At 38.5% G+C, this 22,956-nt stretch overlaps 1 protein-coding gene across 6 annotated transcripts; it reads left to right on the forward strand.

The window, feature by feature from the left end:
* Positions 1-298: 298 nt before the first annotated feature.
* LOC119997697 (protein WHAT'S THIS FACTOR 9, mitochondrial-like) lies at positions 299-21,831 on the forward strand. 6 transcript variants are annotated; one of them, XR_005468065.1, is made up of 4 exons: positions 299-2,499; positions 3,690-3,763; positions 21,351-21,453; positions 21,562-21,831. XR_005468065.1 is itself a non-coding variant. In XM_038844869.1 (2 exons), the coding sequence occupies exon 1, from the start codon at positions 349-351 to the stop codon at positions 2,452-2,454; it is 2,106 nt and encodes a 701-aa protein (XP_038700797.1). In that variant the 5' UTR covers positions 299-348; the 3' UTR covers positions 2,455-2,499; positions 3,690-4,076. The 6 variants fall into 6 exon arrangements, 2 of the variants coding, with proteins under 2 accessions (XP_038700797.1, XP_038700796.1); XR_005468063.1 differs by having other exon boundaries at positions 299-2,495; XR_005468066.1 differs by lacking the exon at positions 3,690-3,763.
* The last annotated feature ends 1,125 nt before the right edge of the window (positions 21,832-22,956 follow it).

Consider the following 22,956-nt stretch of genomic DNA (forward strand, 5'->3'; position numbering starts at 1 on the left):
AGAGAGAAGGGAAGAGAGAGAATGAACTATTGCAATACTATATTACTATCAAGAGTGTACCATTATAGCACAACACTTGAGATAATGAAGTGTGCATAGAATACAAAGTATTTGGAGTGCTAGATTGCTACTAGCCCATTGTGAATGCTCTAAACCCTTCCCAACTCCCAAATAGTAGGTCCCAATGCCTACAATTTACTTCAGGGGTCGCTATGCAGAAAAGCAATAGTGGGAGGGGTGTATTTGTCTTTTCTCTACAAACGAGAAAAGGGCAGGGTTTTAATTTGAAACCCTCCTAAAACCTCACCACATTTCCTCCTTTCTCACGCCAAACCAAGGGGGCGACCGATGCAATCCATCTTTCGTTCACCCTCGAAACGCCGTCCTCTCCTCCATCACCGTGGCTTCGTCGACGGCGCCGGCTTCAAATACGTCCGCGATCGAGGCCTCGACCACGTTGTCGAGCGAGAGAAGCACCTTAGACCCGTTATCAACGTCAAGAACCTAATAAAGTCTGAGCCCTCCAAGTCCATTCCCATTTCAGTCATATCCCAGCAGAGAGACTCCCTCAGGTTCCCCTTTCGACCCATCGATTTCATCCGCAAATACCCGGCAATTTTCGAAGAATTCCTTCCTGGCGGTATTCACCCCCACATCAAGCTTAAGACAGAGGTTCTGGATCTTGACGCCGAAGAGAATTTGGTCTATCAGAGCGACAACTACAGGCAGAATGTCGCGGATAGGCTTTTGAAGCTGTTAATGATTTCAAGAATCAATAAAATTCCTTTGAGAATTCTTGATACTCTGAAATGGCATCTAGGTCTCCCTCAAGATTATGTTCAGAGCCTTGTACCCGAATTCCCTGATTACTTTCGAGTTATTGATGGAAGTCATTCAACCACGTGTGGGTTGAAATCAGATTTGAATTTGGAGTTGGTTTGCTGGAATAGTGAATTGGCTGTTTCGGCGATAGAGAAGAAGGTGAAAGGTTATGAGAAGGGGATGCCTATTGTGTTCCCTATGCATTTTTCCAGGGGTTCTGAGATGGATAAGAAGGTGAAGAAGTGGGTGGATGATTGGCAGAGGTTGCCATACATATCTCCTTACGAGAATGCTTGCCATCTTGGGCCTAACACAGATGAATCTGATAGGTGGGCAGTTGCGGTTATGCACGAGGTTCTTAATCTTTTTGTTGCAAAATTTGGTGAGTGGGATAATGTCTTGCAGCTTGGAGAGTGGTTGGGGATTCGGTCAAGGTTAAAGAGAGCATTGCTTCACCATCCCGGAGTATTTTACTTGTCCAGTAAGGTTGGAACCTATACGGTGGTTTTGAGGGAGGGCTTTAAGAGGGGGTTGTTGATTGAGAAGAATCCCTTGGTGGATATTAGGAATCAGTATCTGCACCTTATGCATTCAGTAAAGGAAGATAGTAAACTGGTTAGTATGCCTGGCGGAAGCAAGCAAGAGAAGAAGACAACTACTCATGAAGAGTCCAAAGCAGAAGAGAAAATGGACGATAATGATCTTGATGATAGCTTGGAAGAGAGTGATGATGAAAGCTTGGAAGAGAGTGATGATGATAGGGACCATGAATTCCAAGCTGATGGTAATGAAGACAGTGAAGAGGACGAGAATGGGGAGCAATATTTGAAGAAAAGAGGTGCTTTCAGAAATGATTCATCTAGTAGAGGAAGAACAAATAGGAAGATTATGGGTGTTCAAGGGTCTTCAAGGGGTTTTGAAATAAGTTCAGATAGTAAAGGCGATGGCAAACCTAAAGAAAAGAATTCTAGAAGAAGAGAGATGAGTAGAGAGCTGATTATTCATGGGATCTCAAAGGATGGAAGAAAATTCAACGACGATGAATTTGAAGATAATGATAGTGACAATGGTGAAGAGGGGAAGAATGGAGAGCAATATTTGAAGCAAAGAGGCGCTTTCAGAAATGCCTCATCTAGTAGAGGAAGAACAAATAGGAATGACTCTGGTGTTCTGGGGTCTTCAAGAGGTTTTGAAATACAAAGGTCAGATAGTAAAGGCTATAGCAAACCTAAAGATAAAATCTCCAGAAGAAGAGATACACATAGGGATCACAACATTCGTGGGAGCTCAAAGGAGAGATGCAAATTCAGCGGTGATAAATTTGGAGATGATGCTAATGACTACCAGGAGAAGGAGAATGGAGAGCAATATTTGAGGCAAGGAGGTGCTTTCAGAAATGCCTCATCAAGTCGAGGAAGAACAAATAGGAAGGGTAACATGGGTTTTCAGGGGGCTTCAAGAGGTTTTGAAAGACAAAGGTCAGATAGTAAAGGCCATGGCAAACCTAAAGAAAATTTTTCTAAAAGAAGAGAGACGAGTAGGGAGCACAACATTCGTGGGAGCTCAGGGGAGAGATCAAGTTCAACTGATAGCAGAGGGAGGTCATTGCCAATCAAGAATATTTCTACATGATATAGGTTTAATAGAGCACCTGAACGACAGCCAACAGGCAGGCAGGTTACCATCTCTTTTAGATTTCCTGTTCTTTTGACTTTGCAGGTCCTATGTGCTTATTTTGTTGTGCTTCAGTTGTTGGAATGTTTTAATTTTATAGATGAATTGATAAAGTATGCCAATATAGTATTTTCTTTGGGCAAATGCTGTCTAAATGAATTTATTTTCCTTAACCTCCTCAGTGCCCCTCAATAAAATTTGTGCATTGCAAAAAAGATTAATGGTCTTCCAACAACTAGTAGGTACCTCATCTTTGCCAATATATGTTCTTTGGCTTCTCATAATTGTCTTTCATTGAGCATATCAAGTGGTACATAGTTTATAACATTATATTTCATATGAGAAAGAGAAGTGGTTCTGACAATTATTGCATCTATCAGTATCTCTGTTTCAATGCTATTTAATGGGTCTTCTGCTTTTTATATGGGACTTGTGGAGTTTAAATTTCTGAAGCACTAACTTCTGGAAATACATACTATACTTCTTGTTCTTCCTTACTTTTTGAAACTTCTTTGCACATTTTTGGACTACTGGAGTACAGTGCCTTTTCATTGCAAACAATCTGACAACCCAAGATTATTATGAAATCTATTCAATGTTACCATTTAGTCATGAATATTTTGATGTTAATTACGAGGAAAGTTTTGATAAACAATGATGTGGTTCAATTTAAGATAGGCCTAGATTCAGCCTAGTATAAGAGGAGAGAAAATTGTCTAAGATTGGCAAACATGTGCAATGTGGCTATGGTAGTGCTTTGGTGTGAAAATTTTGGATAATCAAAGTAGGAGATGCTAACACAGGAAAAGGGAGCTGGAGAAAACATGAATGGAAGTAATAAAGGACGTTTATACAAAGGGATTGGTTAGAGAATCTGGCATTCATCCGAATGAAAGTGTATACTTGTGGAGGCTTGTGTATTGATACTAAGTAATCTTGTCTTGAAAGTTGAAACCCAACGAAATATATCTGAATGTTGAACTGGTTTAACTTCGAAGGATCATTGTGGCTCTGTGTTGTTGAATAAGACCATGCCAAATCAAGTGATCAAGGTCTGGTGAGAAGTCCAAGGGAGAGGATGGAATCTACATCTTTAGTTACATCTTTGGCAATTTGATCTATTTGGTCATGATCAGAAAAAATTTCATTGAGCCATTTCTAACTGGAAAATTCTGCACTTGTTGAATTGCCAGATACATCCCTTGATGATCATCATCATATGTGACATGGTAGAGAGAGGATCAGCATCAATACTTGACCTTTCCAAGTAAGGCAGGGGTGTCGCTAATACAGAATTCTATTACCGTCTGCTGTATGTCTTTATATATTATTGAAAGCAATAATATATTATTGCAAAACCTTTGCACAAGTGAACTTTTTTTTCCATTCAAAAAAAGATTATTATTGAAAGCAAAAAAAAAAAGTTCACTTGTGCAAAGGTTTTGCAATATAGAATATCAAATTGTGTGCTGAACTTAAATGGGAAGTTAACTATCATGTTCCCTGTAGCTGCGGTGCTGCACTGTTGCACTGTGGTAAATGGCAACAATAATGGTGAAAATAAAGATGCTTATGTTGTATTTGCCTTTGTTGCCATTAATAGTAAATGTTGGCGTCCATATTTATCGAACAAATTAGAAGGAAAAAAAATGCTTATGACACCCATAGCTAATGAATAGAAAAAAAAAGAGAGGAAGAATTGCATCATCCAGAGATTTTTTTTCTCTCTCAGAAACGAAAAAAAATAAATGGAAATGCTGTAATGCTATCTAGCGTCCTTAGGGCATTGGATAAATGATATAAAGGTGCTTTGGAGTCTTGAAAAAATTCTATTGGAAATCTGTATTTAAGTTCAAAAAATTAGGTGAGAGAGTGTTCATCACCTTGACATGTTGTGATGAATCCTTAACCATGCGCTTAGGACACTGATTAACAAGAGCCAAAATAAAAATAAAAAACATGATACTTCTGGTGTAGTTGAAAAAAAAAAGGGACTAATACCTACATCGATCATGGTTACTGAAGAAAAGAGAAAACTTGTGCCCATGATTATTGGAAAAAACAAAACAAAATATGGTTGCCATGCCATAAATGAGGATTGCATGCTTGAGATATAAACAGGCAAAGCTATTATTCCGCCATATGTACATCTAACCTTCTCCTCTCTATTGCAGTGCATTCTCTAAATTCCGCCATATGAGGGATCTCTCTTTATAGTAAATTAGTAATCCTTCTTGATTTCTCTTTCTGCCACTCAATCTAAATCTATTTCATCAACATTATTATTCCTCTTCATCAAATTCCATTCAGCACTTATAGAAATCGCTGCTGAATCGAACCGTCACTTCTCTTGCTATAAAACACTAGAATCTCCAATCTAAAAACAATCAAGAAACTGTTTGATCATCTACCTCAAGAAGTTATAGCCGATATACTTTTGAGGTTGCCTATCAAAACCCTTGGCCTTTGTTTATGTGTCTACAAACTATGGCATGCTATTATCTTGCATCACTTTCATGAGTAACCATATCGCCCAAACCAACAACAAAAAAAAAACGGTGACCATCGCCTCCTTCTCAGCCAGTTCCTTGATATGCAACATAGAGAACGCTATTCTCTTTTTTTCGACACCCACGCATCCCTTTCAGAAATTTAAAGATTTGAATTTTCCAATTCAAACCATTGATCATCGTCTTCGGATTGTTGGTTCCTGTAATGGTATTCTGTGTTTGTCATCCAATGGTGGTCCTCATGACTTGTTCTCTGGATTCCAGCAATACAAAAATTTGTCTCTCTTCCTCATCTCGGATTGTTGGTTTCTGTAATGGTATTCTGTGTTTGTCATCCAATGGTGGTCCTCATGACTTTGCTCTCTGGAATCCAACAATAAAAAATTTCTCTCTTCCTCGTCTCGGATTGTTGGTTCCCAGTAATGGCATTTTGTCATCCGATGGTCATCCTCATGACTTTGTTCTTTGGAATTCAGCAATACAAAAAAATTTCTCTCTTCCTTGTTGTAGTAACCGGATTTCGTCCGATCCGAAAAAGAAAAAATAGAAAAAGAACACAAAAAATGCAAAAGCTCATTTCTTTGACCTATAAGCCCATAGATATTCATAATCCCTTTCTTGGATCCTTAAATACTCAAATCTTGACCCAATAAGATCAAATCTTAGAAAATATCTAAAAATAAGAGAATTGTTTTAAAAAATGTCACATCTTTTTATTGTTTTGCTAGAAGAATGGAAAAGTCAAAAAGAAGAAAGAAAAAGCCAAGAAATAAAGAAATGGGGGGTCATGAGAGAAGAAAAAAAAAGCCAACAAAAGAAGGAAACAAGGAGAAAAGTCAATAAGTAAGGAAAAATGATCTTTTGTGAGAGAGAAAAGGGGAGGAAAGTAAGGCTTTTGTGGGAGTTTAGGAGAGGATCGGGGACACAAAGGAAAAGGGAAAAAAAGGAAATAAGAAATAAGAGAAAGGGAGGAGAAAAGCCAAGAAATAAGGAATGAGGGGCCACACATCATCAAGAGAGCCAACAATAGGAGAGGGAGATAGTGGGAGACAAGGAGAAAAAGAAAGGAAAGTGGGGGAACAAAGAGAGAAATGTGGCACAAATTGGGGAAAGAAAAAGAATAAAAAGAAGGAGACAAAGAGAGAAATGTGGCACAAATTGGGGAAAGAAAAAGAATAAGAAGAGGGGAGAGGAAACAAAACAAAAAAAGAAGAGAGGAAGAGAGGAGGCGTGAGAGAAAAGAAGAAAGAAGGAGGCTTTGGCTTTTGGTGAAGCAAAACAAAAAAAGAAGAGAGGAAGAGAAGGAGAGAGGGGGAAAACCGATTCTTTGGATTTTTTTGGTAGAAGCTTCATACCCCTCATATCTTTTACTCAAGTATTGCTCTATTGACACTTTGATTCCAATGTTTGATTCATTTTTAGCATCCTCGGATGTTGACTAAGAATAGACATGGTGTTTCTTGCATTCACCTTGGACATATGTGATGCTTGTGAGTGTTTTCGATACTAATATGTTGAGCCCTTTCTCTTTGCATTTTTTTTCTTCTATTTCTTGTTGGAAAAAGCGGGAGAGACCATATTTGGATTTGATTTTCTTGGTTTGGATACGTGTGAATCTCATAATGTGGTCTTGACTCGATTTAAATCTTGATTTACATTTGAGTATTCTATTTTTCCCTCTCTTTATGTTTGTTTTGTTGGACGAGGCTCGGGCTTGGATATTATTTGGACGAGTTGATGGAGGCTTGAGCAATTTCAAGATTTTGTTTGGTTTATTGCAATTTGTGTATATTTGGCCCCCCATATTGTGTAATTTATCTTATTCATGTCGACTTGTATAATTTCGACATTTATTATTTGTACAAGTGTGGATTATGAATATATAGGCTTAAAATTGAATATAGATCATTTCAATTGAAGAAATCATAAGTTGATTTCCTTTATTTGAATTATGGACCTTATTTGATTTCGTTTATGAATTTGCCATAAGTTGGCAATAATAGGTTAAATTGATAGATGACACTTTTCCAAATAATCATTTGTACCATAAGTTGGTATTTAAAATTAAACCTACCAAAAGTTGGTAGGTCATTTAATCATTTATATCATAAGTTGGTATTTAAAATTAAACCTACCAAAAGTTGGTAGGTCATTTAATCATTTATACCGGTAGGTCATTTTATCATTTATGCCATAAGTTGGTATTTAAAATTAAACCTACCAAAAGTTGGTAGGTCATTTTATCATTTATGCCATAAGTTGGTATTTAAAATTAAACCTACCAAAAGTTGGTAGGTCATTTTATCATTTATGCCATAAGTTGGTATTTAAAATTAAACCTACCAAAAGTTGGTAGGGCATTTTATTAAATAAACCATAAGTTGGTATCTAAAATTAAACCTACCAAAAGTTGGTAGGACATTTTATCATTAACACCATAAGTTGGTGTTTAAAATTAAACCTACCAAAAGTTGGTAGGACGTTTTATCATTTAACACCATAAGTTGGTGTTTAAAATTAAAAATACCAAAAGTTGGTAGGACATTTTATCATTAACACCATAAGTTGGTGTTTAAAATTAAATCTACCAAAAGTTGGTAGTATGGCTCCAAATAAAAACTATCATAAGTTTTAGTAATATTACAATTCTTTTTTTTAATGCCGTCATAAGTTGATAGTATTCTTACAAATTTTTTCCCAAAACTATCATAAGTTAATAGTGTTATTTCAAACCTATTTCCAAATAAAAACCATCATAAATTGATAGTGGTATTCCAAGCTTTTTTTTCAAACACTATCATAAGTTGATAAGTGTGTTGAAAGTAATAATTCAAACTTTAACAATTATATCTTGCAAAGAGCAAGTATCCATAAGATAGCCATGAAATTAATTAGGGTAACCGTTTTCAAACGGGAGTTGTGGGGTGCCTAACACCTTCCCCACACTCAATCGATCTCCGTACCCTTTTCTCTGGTTCGCAGGTCTTTACGGTGTCCAATTGCACCTTAAATCAATTGGTGGCGACTCTAAACATTTTTCATCCTCAAAAGCCGGTCCGCGTCGTGACCCCGGTTGCGACAACTGGCGACTCTGCTGGGGAAATCAGGTTTTTTAAACCTAAGAGGGTCAAGCCCATATGATTAAATTGATTGGCTACGGTTGCTTCTTTTTGTATGATTAATTGTTTGTTTCCTTTATATGTCAGAGATGTTGATTTATTTTGTTGTGGTAAAGTATTTGTCATCTCATACATTTACACTCACTGTAGCCTACCAGCTGGGCTCTACCCTTAGTATTAGAGAGGGTTGACCACTATTCTCGTGAGATTCCGTCTCCGCATGGATAGTGGAAGATATCCTCACCGGATCGACTTCCCTTAAAAGTTAAGGGAGGAGCTTTTGTCCCAATAGTTGGGATTTTAAAAGCAACATGATCTGGGACCTCGCGGAGTAGTTAGATAAACTTACCCCTGCACTTTATAATGCCCTAGATCCATGGCCGAAACCTCCAGAAATTTAGGTTACCCCATGTAATGGCATGTTTTATTTTTGTGTGATTTATTCATTTGCGGCTGATGTTTTGTTGTATACATTCTTAATTGGGATTTTAGTGCATCATTAATCATAGCTTTCAAGAAGCAACATTGTCACCCCTATCAGACTCGCCTACAATCAAGAATTATTGAGAATATGGAGCAGGAAATGGGTGACATAGTCAGAATCAGGATATAGCTGAAATCAAAGAACAAATGGTCTTATTGATGAAGAATATGGCGTTGCTGATGAAAGGAAAGGGAGTAGCTGAAAATTCTGAAATGCTAGAGATTCCTGAGAATCATCTGCACCAGGAAATACCAACTTACCCACCCGGGTTTACTCCTATTCGTAATCAGCCTTTGCCTGGTTTGCATCAACATCAGTATGTTTCCCAACAGGCAACCACTCAGAACCCGACATATATTCATCCAGTTGAGACCTATGTGCATGATAATCCCTTCCCAGTCGATGCTAGAGCAGTGAATGAGGAAGTTCAGAATGAAGAAAATAACTCGATAGTTGCCATTAAGAAGTTGGAAAAGAGATTAAGAGCCATGGAGGGTTTTAATGTTTCAGGGATGTTGAATCCGGCCAATTTGTGCCTTGTGAAGAATCTGAATATTCCGCATGATTTTGTACTACCAAAATTCAGTTTGTTTGATGGCACTGGAGTTCCATTGGATCATCTAACGATGTATTGTCGACGTATGCAGCCATATGCAAGCAATGAGAAAGTATTGATGCATTATTTCCAAGATAGTCTGATTGGGGCAGCTCAAAGGTGGTTCAATACCCTTAATCCCTCATCAGTAGCTTCGTGGGAGGATTTGGCTGAAGTGTTTATGAAGCAATATAAGCACAATGAAGAGAAGATCCCTACCATTTATGATCTGCAGAATACAACAATGAAGAGTGGGGAAAGCTTCAGGGAGTTTGCTCATCGATGGAGGGATTTGGCAGCCCAGATAATTCCACCACTGTCAGAGAAGGATTTGTTGAATGCTTTTATTGATGCTCTTCAGGAACCTTATACTTCCAATTTGGCAGGAGGTGGCCACAATAACCTAGCTGATATGATACAGGCAGGAGAGCGAGTTGAACGATGTATGAAGAGAGGTACTCTGCATTATCCCACCCTTGATAAACCGGACCCAGCTAAAGGAAGTAAAGGCAAAAAGACTGAAGTGCATTCTGTAAATTTTGATCCCGCTGTTTATGGTGCGCTTACTTCAGACTATCGCCCTAGAAGCAATGCCCCAAGGATGTCAAACCCAGAAGTCTACTATAACCAACACCACATCCGGAATCCTTATCCACCCCGATTCAACGCACCATCACCCAATCAATACCCACAAAACCCAAACACTTACCAAAACTTCCAAAAACCAAACACTTATCAAAATTTCCAAAGCCCAAACACTTACCAAAGTCCTCGTCCAAATTTCCAAAACCAAAGACCCAGACGGCCCGTTGAGCATTTCGATCCTTTGCCCATAACCTATGCTGAATGTTTCACGAAACTTCAAGCGCAAGGAGCGGTAGCTCCTGTTCCGGGACGGGTCCACCAATCTCCATATCCCCATTGGTACGACCCTAATAGCACATGCTTATATCATGGAGGCGCACCCGGGCACTCAACTGAAAGTTGTCTACAATTCAAAAGGATAGTCCAGGGGATGATTGAAGCGAAATGGCTGGATCTTACTGCAATCAATAAACCCAATGTCAACAATAATCCATTGCCTAATCATGAGAAGGAGGGGGTGAATGCCATTGAAGAATTTTGTGCTTCAAAAAGATGGGTTTCAGAGATTGCAATGTCGTTGGGCCAGTTGTTTATGGTGTTGAGGAAAGAAGGATTGGTCGAAGAGATAGCAGTGGATATGTCCGTTCAACGTGGAATTTTTGATGCCATGAAGACTTGTGAGTTCCATAAAGGACAAAAGGGGCATGCTATTGAGAATTGTTATGAGAAGGTACAAGAGTTGATGGATTTGAAGATAATAAAGTTTGAGGTGAAAGGTCAATCAAATGAAGTCAATGTCCTAGGAGGTTACTACCAAGGACCAAGGCCGAATTACGTGAAACCTTTTGTTTTGCAATACTCTATAGAGGACAAGCCAGTGACTGTGATTCCGAGGATAGATACTTTGTACAAGAATGATAAGGCTGTGCCATGGAATTATGAAGCAGAAGCTAGTGGAAAGCAAGAAGAAGTGGTAGATAATATTTCTGGCATTGGTGGAGTTACCCGGAGTGGGAGATGTTACACGAGAAATGAGACAGAAGGGAATCTAATGGTGGACCTTGAAGCAGAGCGTAAAAGGAAAGGGAAAGCAATACCTGAGGTTGAAGAGTCAGGTTTTATTCCAGAAGAAGGTCTTTTTGTGCGCCCAGAAGAGAAAAAGAAAGTTGTAACTGATGTGGAAGTTCAGGAGTTCCTGAAAATTATTCGGCAGAGTGAGTACATGGTGGTGGATCAATTGAAGAAAACCCCTGCAAAGATTTCGATCTTGGAGTTGATAATGAGTTCTGAACCACATCGACAAGTCTTGACGAGAATGTTAAACCAGGCATATGTATCAGACAAGATTCCTACAGACCCTTTACTGAAGATGATATTCCGCCTGAAGGGATGGGGCACAACAAAGCTTTGCATATTTCCGCCATGTGCCGTGGAAAGGAATTAGCAAGTATCCTGGTGGACAATGGGTCATCCCTCAATATTTTACCAAAGGAGACTTTTGAGAAGCTACCAATTGACAGATCTTATTTAAGACAAGTACCAATGGTAGTGAGGGCATTCGACGGAACACGTAGAGAGATTATGGGAGAAATTGAAATACCTTTACAGGTTGCAAGCGTAACGTTCAATGTGCCGTCTGTGGTAATGGATATCTCACCAACCTATAGTTGCCTGTTGGGACGCCCTTGGATTCACACTGCTGGAGCTGTTCCATCATCGTTGCACCAAATGCTCAAATTTGTTTATGATGGAAGGGTTTACATAGTGAAGGGTCAGTCAGAATGGATGGTTGCCAGCTTGTCTAATAGTTCTCCTATTGATGCTCCGACAGAGGGGATTCAGAGTTCATTCCAATCTTTTGAAATTGCTAGTGCTAGCTATGGGAAGGAAGGACTTTCTCCCCTAAAGCCACAAATATCAAAGGTTACGAAGAATGTAGCAAAATTTATGTTGAAAAAGGGGTTTCGCCCAGGAGAAGGACTCGGTAAGAATCGACAGGGAATTAAGAAGCCAGTAGAAATGGTGAAACATCCAGAACGCTGGGGTTTGGGTTATAAGCCAACTAGGGTTGACAGAAATCGTGTGCAAGCAGAAAAACAGGCGAAGAGGCTTGCCCGTCTGGAAGGAAAGGAATTGGAAGTTGAAAAGAAACCGATTCCCTGGCTTTATGACAGTTTTGTGTATGGAGGGATGCAAAACAAGATAAGTTTGACTGACACTGGGGCAGTTTTTGGAAAACTGTCATTTCAAAACTCGACTGGTGTAACTAGGGCGATTTTGGCAAATATATGTGATCAGTTTGAAAAATTCCAAGTTGTTGTGGTGGAAGGGGAACAAAGTTCAGCTGCTAGACCTTGCTTTGTCATCTCGCGTCCTTCAAATTTCAAACTTAGCAACTGGACCAGTTTCGAGCTCCCAGTATCTCTCAAGAACCTGCAAGAGTAATCCCGAGTGCACTACCATCGTGGGCCTAGCTCACGGCCTTCGTTTGGGTCTTTTGTAATGAGCATGCTTTACTTTGCTTTCAATAGATTTTATAGTATGGCGATTGCATGTTCTATCTTTGTTCACATTTCCTTTTCCATGAAATGAAAATCTCTTGATAGTCATCCATATTCATGTTTCTTCATTTCCATTCAAGTGTTATTCTCCATTCTCAAAACCACTTTCATTCATTTCTTTAACAGGATTGGAAATGATGATAATAAAGAGGACGAACTTAATGACCCAGATTTTGATGCACCCATTAGCAATGTTGAATCTGACTATGAAATAGACGAAGAAATTGAGATTTTTCCTGAGATATTAAGACAAGTCAATCAAGAAGAGAAAATAATACAGCCGCATCAAGAGTTAACTGAAGTCGTGAATTTGGGAACTGAAACGGAGAAAAAGGAAGTCAAGGTAGGAGCTGCCTTTGAAGGAGAAAGCAAAAAGAAGTTGATAGATTTATTGCATAGTTACCAGGATGTTTTTGCATGGTCTTATCAGGACATGCCGGGTCTTGATACAAACATTGTTGTTCATAAGTTGCCATTAATTCCAGAATGTACCCCTGTGAAACAAAAATTGAGGAGAATGAAAGTAGACATGTTGTTGAAGATAAGAGATGAAGTGAAGAAGCAGTTTGATGCTGGTTTCTTGGCAGTGGCTCGATATCCAAAATGGGTGGCGAATATTGTACCTGTCCCCAAAAAAGATGGCAAAGTTCGGATGTGTGTCGACTATAGAGACCTTAATCGCGCAAGCCCGAAGGATAACTTCCCTCTTCCTCACATTGATGTTTTAGTGGATAATATAGCCAGACATTCTACCTTCTCTTTCATGGATGGATTTTCGGGTTACAATCAGATCAAGATGGCACCAGAAGATCGCGAGAAAACAACTTTTATTACTCTATGGGGAACTTTCTGTTATAAAGTCATGCCTTTTGGTTTGAAGAATGCCGGTGCCACTTATCAAAGGGTCATGGTCACTTTGTTTCATGATATGATGCATAGAGAAGTTGAAGGATATGTCGATGATATGATAGCAAAATCCAAAGAAGGTGAAGATCATATTGTGAATCTCCAGAAGTTGTTTGATCGATTAAGGAAGCATCAATTGAAGTTGAATCCGGCTAAGTGCACATTTGGGGCAACCTCGGGGAAGTTGTTAGGTTTCATTGTAAGCAGGAAAGGAATCGAAGTAGATCCTGATAAAGTGAAGGCGATCTTGGAGATGTCACCCCCTCGGACAGAAAAGGAGGTTAGGGGTTTCTTGGGAAGATTGAATTACATTGCCAGATTCATTTCACAGTTGACGGCTACTTGTGAACCTATCTTTAAATTGTTGCGTAAAAGTAACTCTACTGAGTGGAATGAAGATTGTCAGGTAGCCTTCGAAAAGATCAAGCAATACTTGAAAAGTCCTCCAGTGTTGATGCCTCCTGTGGCTGGCAGACCGCTTATTCTCTATTTGACTGTCTCAGATAGTTCGATGGGATGTGTGCTCGGACAACATGACTCATCAGGAAGGATAGAGCATGCCATTTATTACTTAAGCAAGAAGTTTACCAGTTGTGAAGCAAATTATTCGATGTTAGAGAAGACTTGTTGCTCGTTGGTTTGGGCTGCGCATCGACTTAGACAATACATGCTTTATCACACTACATGGTTGATTTCCAGGATGGATCCTATCAAGTACATTTTTGAGAAACCTTCTCTTTCAGGGAGGATAGCTAAATGGCAAATGTTATTATCAGAATATGATATTTTATATGTCACACAGAAGGCAACCAAGGGGAGTGCAATAGCAGATTATTTGGCAGAGGGAGCGATTGATGATACTCAAACTATGGATTTGAAATTTCCAGATATTGATGTCATGACTATGTCGATAGAAGAAGAGAATCAAAAGAATTTGGCAAAATGGACTATGTTGTTTGATGGCGCTTCTAATATTATAGGATGCGGAATTGGTGCAGTGTTAATATCACCTGAAGAGAAGGTTATACCGTTTACAGCTAAGTTGTATTTCGAATGTACCAACAATGTGGCTGAGTATGAAGCATGTACGATGGGAATTCAAGCTGCCATTGATATGGGGATTAGGAGGCTACAGGTCTATGGTGATTCACAGTTGGTGATTAGGCAATTGAATGACGAATGGGAAACCAAAGATGACAAACTTATTCCATACTACCAGCATATCAAAAAATTAATCAAGTTTTTTGATTGGGTGGAGCTGGATTATATCCCAAGGGGAGAAAATCAAATAGCAGATGCTCTGGCAACTCTGGCAGCAATGTTTGATGTAGACCCAAAAGGGGAAGTGCAGGTGATTAAAATCGAGAAACGAGAAGTTCGAGGTTACTGTTTAAATTTGGAGGGAGAGCCTGATGGTAAACCGTGGTATCATGATATTCAACAGTACATTGAGAAGAAGGAATATCCATCAGGAGCATCAGAAAATGATAAGCGTACCATCAGGAGATTGGCGGGATCTTTCTTCTTGAGTGGAAATGTTCTTTATAAAAGGAATGATGGGATAGTTTTCTTACGATGTGTTGATATTGCTGAGGCTAAGCAAATCATGGAGGAAATTCATGAAGGGATATGTGGGACTCATTCTAGTGGATATGCAATGGCAAGGAAGATTATACGTGCAGGGTATTATTGGTTAACCATGGAGAGGGATTGTATAAGTTATGCAAATAGATGCCACAAGTGTCAGATTAATGCAGACAGGACACATGTTCCCGTTAATCCATTACATGTGTTGACGTCACCATGGCCTTTCTCTATGTGGGGATTAGATGTCATCGGTTCAATTGAGCCAAAGGCTTCTAATGGGCATCGTTTCATTTTGGTTGCCATTGATTATTTTACCAAATGGGTGGAGGCTGCTTCATATTCTAATGTGACGAGTAGCGTGGTTGTTCGGTTTTTGAGGAAAGAGATTGTTTGTCGATATGGAGTCCCGGAAAGAATTATTACTGATAATGGCACGAATTTCAATAGCAAAATGGTGAAAGGTTTTTGTGACCAGTTCAAAATTCGTCATCATAATTCGACGCCATACCGACCAAAGATGAATGGGGCTGTTGAGGCGGCGAATAAGAATATCAAGAAGATCATCAGGAAGATACAGAGAATTACAAAGATTGGCATGAGAAGCTCCCTTTTGCTCTATATGGTTATCGGACATCAATACGCACATCTACCGGGGAGACTCCTTTCTCTTTGGTGTATGGTATGGAAGCAGTTTTGCCTATCGAAGTGGAGATTCCATCCCTTCGAGTAGTTCTGGAGGCAGGTTTGGAAGAATCAGAATGGACTCGAACGAGATATGAGCAGTTGAATTTGATAGAAGAATGAAGATTAAGAGCAATTTGCAAAGGGCAATTGTATCAAAGAAGATTGATGAAAGCACATAATAAGAAAGTTCGGCCTCGCAGCTTCAGGGGGGGAGAGTTAGTGTTGAAGATGATTTTGCCACCTCAAAAGGATCACCAAGGGAAGTGGACACCGAATTATGAGGGACCATATGTGGTGAAAAAAGCTTTTGAAGGAGGAGCATTAATATTGACAAGAATGGATGGAGAAGAATTGCCTAATCCGGTGAATGCAGACGCCATCAAAAAGTATTACCCATAGCAAAAAAAAAAAAAAAAAAAAAAAAAAAAAAAAAAAACTCGCTAGATTGAAAACCCGAAAGGGCAATCTAGGCAAAAATTAGAGTAAAAAGCTCGCTAGATTGAAAACCCGAAAGGGCGGTCTAGGCAAAAATTAGAGCAATAAAAATCCCGCTGGAGTGAAAATCCCTCGGGGGCGCTTCAGGCAAAATTAGGGAAAAAAGAAACGTCTCTACTATAGTGAAAACCCTTCCTGGGAGGTTCAAGTAACGTTGATATCAGAAAGGTGTGGTGAAAGCAACTGAGGGGAATGAGGCAGAGGCCTTTTGAGGATTTGAGATGAATATAAGGAAATACAATGAATGACAGATAGCGAGGCTGTACGAAGGTGAATTGGTTATGATCAAAGATATACGGGATGAATTTGTGGGGAAGAAGCTTCATATGGAAATAGTCAGATTCAATAATTGCAAAGTGGGTGCACACAAAACTGGGGCAGTTTTGTGCGGAATCGGAATTATTTCATTTATATCTTGCAAAGATTTCTGCTATTTCCTTTGTTTCTAACCTTCTGGAATCATATACGTACCTCGTCAGTTTCTCTTGTTATCTATCCATTTTAATAAAATGCTCTGAGGTCATTCATTTCTGAGTTCCTAATTCATTGATTGTTTTCATCAAATTTTTGATTGCTTGCGCAAAATTCTCATATAGTACAAGCATCGCCATGCTATTGAATTTATTTGAAATTGAGTAAAGTAATAAGATAATTATGACAAGTGCATTAGGATATTGTTCTTCACAGGGACTTGAAAGATTTTGGTGTTCTTGGCTATGAAGGAGCTAAAGGAAATTAAATGACGCTAAAAGGCATGGGGGAGTCGGAGAGATTTTGGTGTTCTTGGCTGTAAAGGAGCTGAAAGAAATTAAATGGCGCTAAAAGGCATGATGGAGCCAAAGAGATTGTGGTGTTCTTAACTCTAGGAGGGCTAAAAGAAATTAAATGGCGTTAAAAGGCATTAGTGGAGGCCAGAGAGATTTTGTTTAGCATTAAAGGTATGTCGGATTTGATGGAAATCAGATAATCGATGGGAAGATCAGACAAAAAGAGAATGAAAGATACAAGAATAAGGGTAACATGGCAGATTGAAGATAGGATCGAATCAAAAGATGCAGTCTTCTCACGAGGGATAATGGCAGGATGATAGGGGTGATGGTGCTGACGACAATTAACCGAAGTCGAATTTTCAAAATGAAAAAAAATAAAATACAATTTCTCTTCATACATTCATACGCTCATGGATATTTTCTTGCATAAAGTTCACACAAACATTTGGCCAAGCCGGGAATGGCCTCGTGATCCCGTGCCCTTTATTTTTCTGCACCAACATTTGGCCAAGCCGGGAATGGCCTCGTGATCCCGTGCCCTTTATTTTTCTGCACCAACATTTGGCCAAGCCGGGAATGGCCTCGTGATCCCGTGCCCTTTATTTTTCTGCACAAACATTTGGCCAAGCCGGGAATGGCCTCGTGATCCCGTGCCCTTTATTTTTCTGCACCAACATTTGGCCAAGCCGGGAATGGCCTCGTGATCCCGTGCCCTTTATTTTTCTGCACAAACAGTTGGCCAAGCCGGGAATGGCTTTGTGATCCCGTGCCCTTTATTTTCTTGCACAAACAGTTGGCCAAGCCGGGAATGGCCTTGTGATCCCGTGCCCCTTTATTTTCTTGAACAAACATTTGGCCAAGCCGGGAATGGCCTTGTGATCCCGTGCCCCTTTATTTTTCTGCACAAACATTTGGCCAAGCCGGGAATGGCCTCGTGATCCCGTGCCCTTTATTTTTCTGCACCAACATTTGGCCAAGCCGGGAATGGCCTCGTGATCCCGTGCCCTTTATTTTTCTGCACAAACAGTTGGCCAAGCCGGGAATGGCCTTGTGATCCCGTGCCCCTTTATTTTCTTGAACAAACATTTGGCCAAGCCGGGAATGGCCTTGTGATCCCGTGCCCCTTTATTTTCTTGCACAAACAGTTGGCCAAGCCGGGAATGGCCTTGTGATCCCGTGCCCCTTTATTTTATTGCACAAACATTGGCCAAGCCGGGAATGGCCTTGTGATCCCGTGCCCCTTTATTTTCTTGCACAAACAGTTGGCCAAGCCGGGAATGGCCTTGTGATCCCGTGCCCTTTATTTTCTTGCACAAACAGTTGGCCAAGCCGGGAATGGCCTTGTGATCCCGTGCCCCTTTATTTTCTTGAACAAACATTTGGCCAAGCCGGGAATGGCCATAGTGATCTCGTGTATTTCAATTCTCGTACGAAACTCGGTTGACTACGCCTTTGTTTGCCTTTTATTTCATAAAGGACATACAAAGGGGGGCAGCTGTAGTAACCGGATTTCGTCCGATCCGAAAAAGAAAAAATAGAAAAAGAACACAAAAAATGCAAAAGCTCATTTCTTTGACCTATAAGCCCATAGATATTCATAATCCCTTTCTTGGATCCTTAAATACTCAAATCTTGACCCAATAAGATCAAATCTTAGAAAATATCTAAAAATAAGAGAATTGTTTTAAAAAATGTCACATCTTTTTATTGTTTTGCTAGAAGAATGTAAAAGTCAAAAAGAAGAAAGAAAAAGCCAAGAAATAAGGAAATGGGGGGTCATGAGAGAAGAAAAAAAAAGCCAACAAAAGAAGGAAACAAGGAGAAAAGTCAATAAGTAAGGAAAAATGATCTTTTGTGAGAGAGAAAAGGGGAGGAAAGTAAGGCTTTTGTGGGAGTTTAGGAGAGGATCGGGGACACAAAGGAAAAAGGAAAAAAAGGAAATAAGAAATAAGAGAAAGGGAGGAGAAAAGCCAAGAAATAAGGAATGAGGGGCCACACATCATCAAGAGAGCCAACAATAGGAGAGGGAGATAGTGGGAGACAAGGAGAAAAAGAAAGGAAAGTGGGGGAACAAAGAGAGAAATGTGGCACAAATTGGGGAAAGAAAAAGAATAAAAAGAAGGAGACAAAGAGAGAAATGTGGCACAAATTGGGGAAAGAAAAAGAATAAGAAGAGGGGAGAGGAAACAAAACAAAAAAAGAAGAGAGGAAGAGAGGAGGCGTGAGAGAAAAGAAGAAAGAAGGAGGCTTTGGCTTTTGGTGAAGCAAAACAAAAAAAGAAGAGAGGAAGAGAAGGAGAGAGGGGGAAAACCGATTCTTTGGATTTTTTTGGTAGAAGCTTCATACCCCTCATATCTTTTACTCAAGTATTGCTCTATTGACACTTTGATTCCAATGTTTGATTCATTTTTAGCATCCTCGGATGTTGACTAAGAATAGACATGGTGTTTCTTGCATTCACCTTGGACATATGTGATGCTTGTGAGTGTTTTCGATACTAATATGTTGAGCCCTTTCTCTTTGCATTTTTTTTCTTCTATTTCTTGTTGGAAAAAGCGGGAGAGACCATATTTGGATTTGATTTTCTTGGTTTGGATACGTGTGAATCTCATAATGTGGTCTTGACTCGATTTAAATCTTGATTTACATTTGAGTATTCTATTTTTCCCTCTCTTTATGTTTGTTTTGTTGGACGAGGCTCGGGCTTGGATATTATTTGGACGAGTTGATGGAGGCTTGAGCAATTTCAAGATTTTGTTTGGTTTATTGCAATTTGTGTATATTTGGCCCCCCATATTGTGTAATTTATCTTATTCATGTCGACTTGTATAATTTCGACATTTATTATTTGTACAAGTGTGGATTATGAATATATAGGCTTAAAATTGAATATAGATCATTTCAATTGAAGAAATCATAAGTTGATTTCCTTTATTTGAATTATGGACCTTATTTGATTTCGTTTATGAATTTGCCATAAGTTGGCAATAATAGGTTAAATTGATAGATGACACTTTTCCAAATAATCATTTGTACCATAAGTTGGTATTTAAAATTAAACCTACCAAAAGTTGGTAGGTCATTTAATCATTTATATCATAAGTTGGTATTTAAAATTAAACCTACCAAAAGTTGGTAGGTCATTTAATCATTTATACCGGTAGGTCATTTTATCATTTATGCCATAAGTTGGTATTTAAAATTAAACCTACCAAAAGTTGGTAGGTCATTTTATCATTTATGCCATAAGTTGGTATTTAAAATTAAACCTACCAAAAGTTGGTAGGTCATTTTATCATTTATGCCATAAGTTGGTATTTAAAATTAAACCTACCAAAAGTTGGTAGGGCATTTTATTAAATAAACCATAAGTTGGTATCTAAAATTAAACCTACCAAAAGTTGGTAGGACATTTTATCATTAACACCATAAGTTGGTGTTTAAAATTAAACCTACCAAAAGTTGGTAGGACATTTTATCATTTAACACCATAAGTTGGTGTTTAAAATTAAAAATACCAAAAGTTGGTAGGACATTTTATCATTAACACCATAAGTTGGTGTTTAAAATTAAATCTACCAAAAGTTGGTAGTATGGCTCCAAATAAAAACTATCATAAGTTTTAGTAATATTACAATTCTTTTTTTTAATGCCGTCATAAGTTGATAGTATTCTTACAAATTTTTTCCCAAAACTATCATAAGTTAATAGTGTTATTTCAAACCTATTTCCAAATAAAAACCATCATAAATTGATAGTGGTATTCCAAGCTTTTTTTTCAAACACTATCATAAGTTGATAAGTGTGTTGAAAGTAATAATTCAAACTTTAACAATTATATCTTGCAAAGAGCAAGTATCCATAAGATAGCCATGAAATTAATTAGGGTAACCGTTTTCAAACGGGAGTTGTGGGGTGCCTAACACCTTCCCCACACTCAATCGATCCCCGTACCCTTTTCTCTGGTTCGCAGGTCTTTACGGTGTCCAATTGCACCTTAAATCAATTGGTGGCGACTCTAAACATTTTTCATCCTCAAAAGCCGGTCCGCGTCGTGACCCCGGTTGCGACACTTGTCCCCTTGTGCACGTCGCGTGATACCCACACTAGGTTGCATCACTGCAACTCTACCACTTGTCCACATGTTCATCTGTACGCCTTCAAATTAATATATAAATTACTAATAGATACCACTGGGCCACATGATTTGGAAAAATCCTTTTATTTGGATTTTTTTTAGGAGAGTAGGATAAAGGGAATGAAAACTTGAAAGAACAACAAGACCTTCAATCAAAAAAGAGACAGAATGAAGAATGTAGAGGCAAAGTTACTCCATTACAATTAACATCAAATTATATTTGCTATTCTTGTAGAATACTTTAGTACGTATATATTGATTGTAGCCAAATGCCAGTTACGTTATTAAACTTTTCTGCCTTGTGTATATTTTGTTGAAAATCATTTTTCAAGATTTATATCTTATTATTTGAGAGGTGGTTACAGTGTGAAGCTCATTTTTTTTTCTTCAACCTCTAATTTGTCTAAAATCTCCTTGTAGGGTACTAATGGAAGTGGAGGTTGATGATCAATAATCGTATAGCTGGAAAAAGGAATACCGACATATGAATACTTATGAGAAATATGTTCTCTCCCTTGGCAAGGTGATTTCAATGCCTGCATAACTTTTCTTTCTTCTGCTATTATGATCAAACTTCCAATTGGGTGGCTACTGCTTAATAATGCTATATCTTCATTATGCTAATGTTCAGGTATTCAACTGCATCGGCTGGTATGATTCAGGACTTCATCAATTCTAGGTCTTATTCAAGATGGTGTGATTTCCCGTCTTAGCAGTGGGAGTGTATGTCTCGCTGCTGCTCAATCAATTTCTTGTATTTTAGAAATAAAGGAATGCTGAATTCAATGCTTAGTTTATCCCAAATGTGAAATTTCAATTGACATGTTCTTTCGATCAAGAAAATTATGAATGATACTCATTTCATGTTTATGAACAATCTAAGTTACATGTTCTCCCATTATTTTCTGTCTGTTTTTTATGCAGGCAGTTTGAATTTCTCATTCCCATTCTGAAGATGCATGTGTAGGATTTTTAATTCACATGTGTGGCACACGTGTCTCATCTAATAATTTAATAAACTAATATGTCAAATTCCTATTGTTCAAAGGAAGATAAAACACACATGTTATTTTTTGTGTTAATGTTCTATTGGTTGAGAAATCATAGTGTGCCACATTAGGGTTAATTTGCCACATTTCTATTGGATGATTATTGAATGAAAGAAGAGTTCTCTTGTTATGATGGAGACAAGAGAATCAAGAAATTTCACATATAAATCTCGGTCCTCTCTCTGCCTTTTGAAGAACTCAGTACCATCATCTAGTTAGAAACTGTGGGTTCAAGAATTTATTTTTGTCTTCATGGATCCAGGTACGTTTTCCTCATGTTAATACTCTTAGAGTGTGTTTGGATTGAGGGATTTGGAGGGAAGGGAAAGGAAGGGAAATAGAGTTTCCTTTCAATTCCCTTGTTTGGATAGTTTATTAAAAATTAAGGGGAGGGATTTGAGGGGATTTGGAAGGAAGATTTCATTAAATTTTTGTTAAAATTCTTTCTCTCCAAAATGGAGTCATTTGGAGGGAAGGGATTACTAATTAAGTCATTTGTAAGTTAAATATCTATTTTACCCTTGTACATAATATTTTAACATAAAAATAAGGATAAATTAGTAAATTAAACAAATTTTCCTTCCTTCCTTTTTTTATCTATCCAAACATGGGTGAGGGAAAAATAATCCCCCTTCCCCTCCCTTCCCTTCTCTCCCCCTCCCCTCCCTTCTCTTCCCTTCCCCCAAATCCCTCAATCCAAACACACTCTTAGAGTTTTGATTGTAGAGATTATGAAATTTCACGACCTATGATATTTATCTGTAGATTGTTTATGCTCACAATCATATAAAGTCTTACAGTATGCACAAAGGTTAGTCAAGAATATGTTGAAAGCAGAGCACTATTATTTATATGACTATATGTACTTGATTGAGTCCTAGTTGATTTTGTAGAATGGCTCACATGAAGTTCAAACAGGGAGAATCACTAGTCATCTCATCTCCTAGGACTCCAATCAGATCGGATAAAGATGGAAA

Source organism: Tripterygium wilfordii, chromosome 4 (assembly GCF_013401445.1).
Source record: "Tripterygium wilfordii isolate XIE 37 chromosome 4, ASM1340144v1, whole genome shotgun sequence".
Lineage (NCBI taxonomy): Eukaryota > Viridiplantae > Streptophyta > Magnoliopsida > Celastrales > Celastraceae > Tripterygium > Tripterygium wilfordii.

Bases quoted from the DNA above. Each gene is read 5' to 3' on its own strand.
- LOC119997697 (XM_038844869.1), top strand. From the start codon at position 349: ATGCAATCCATCTTTCGTTCACCCTCGAAACGCCGTCCTCTCCTCCAT.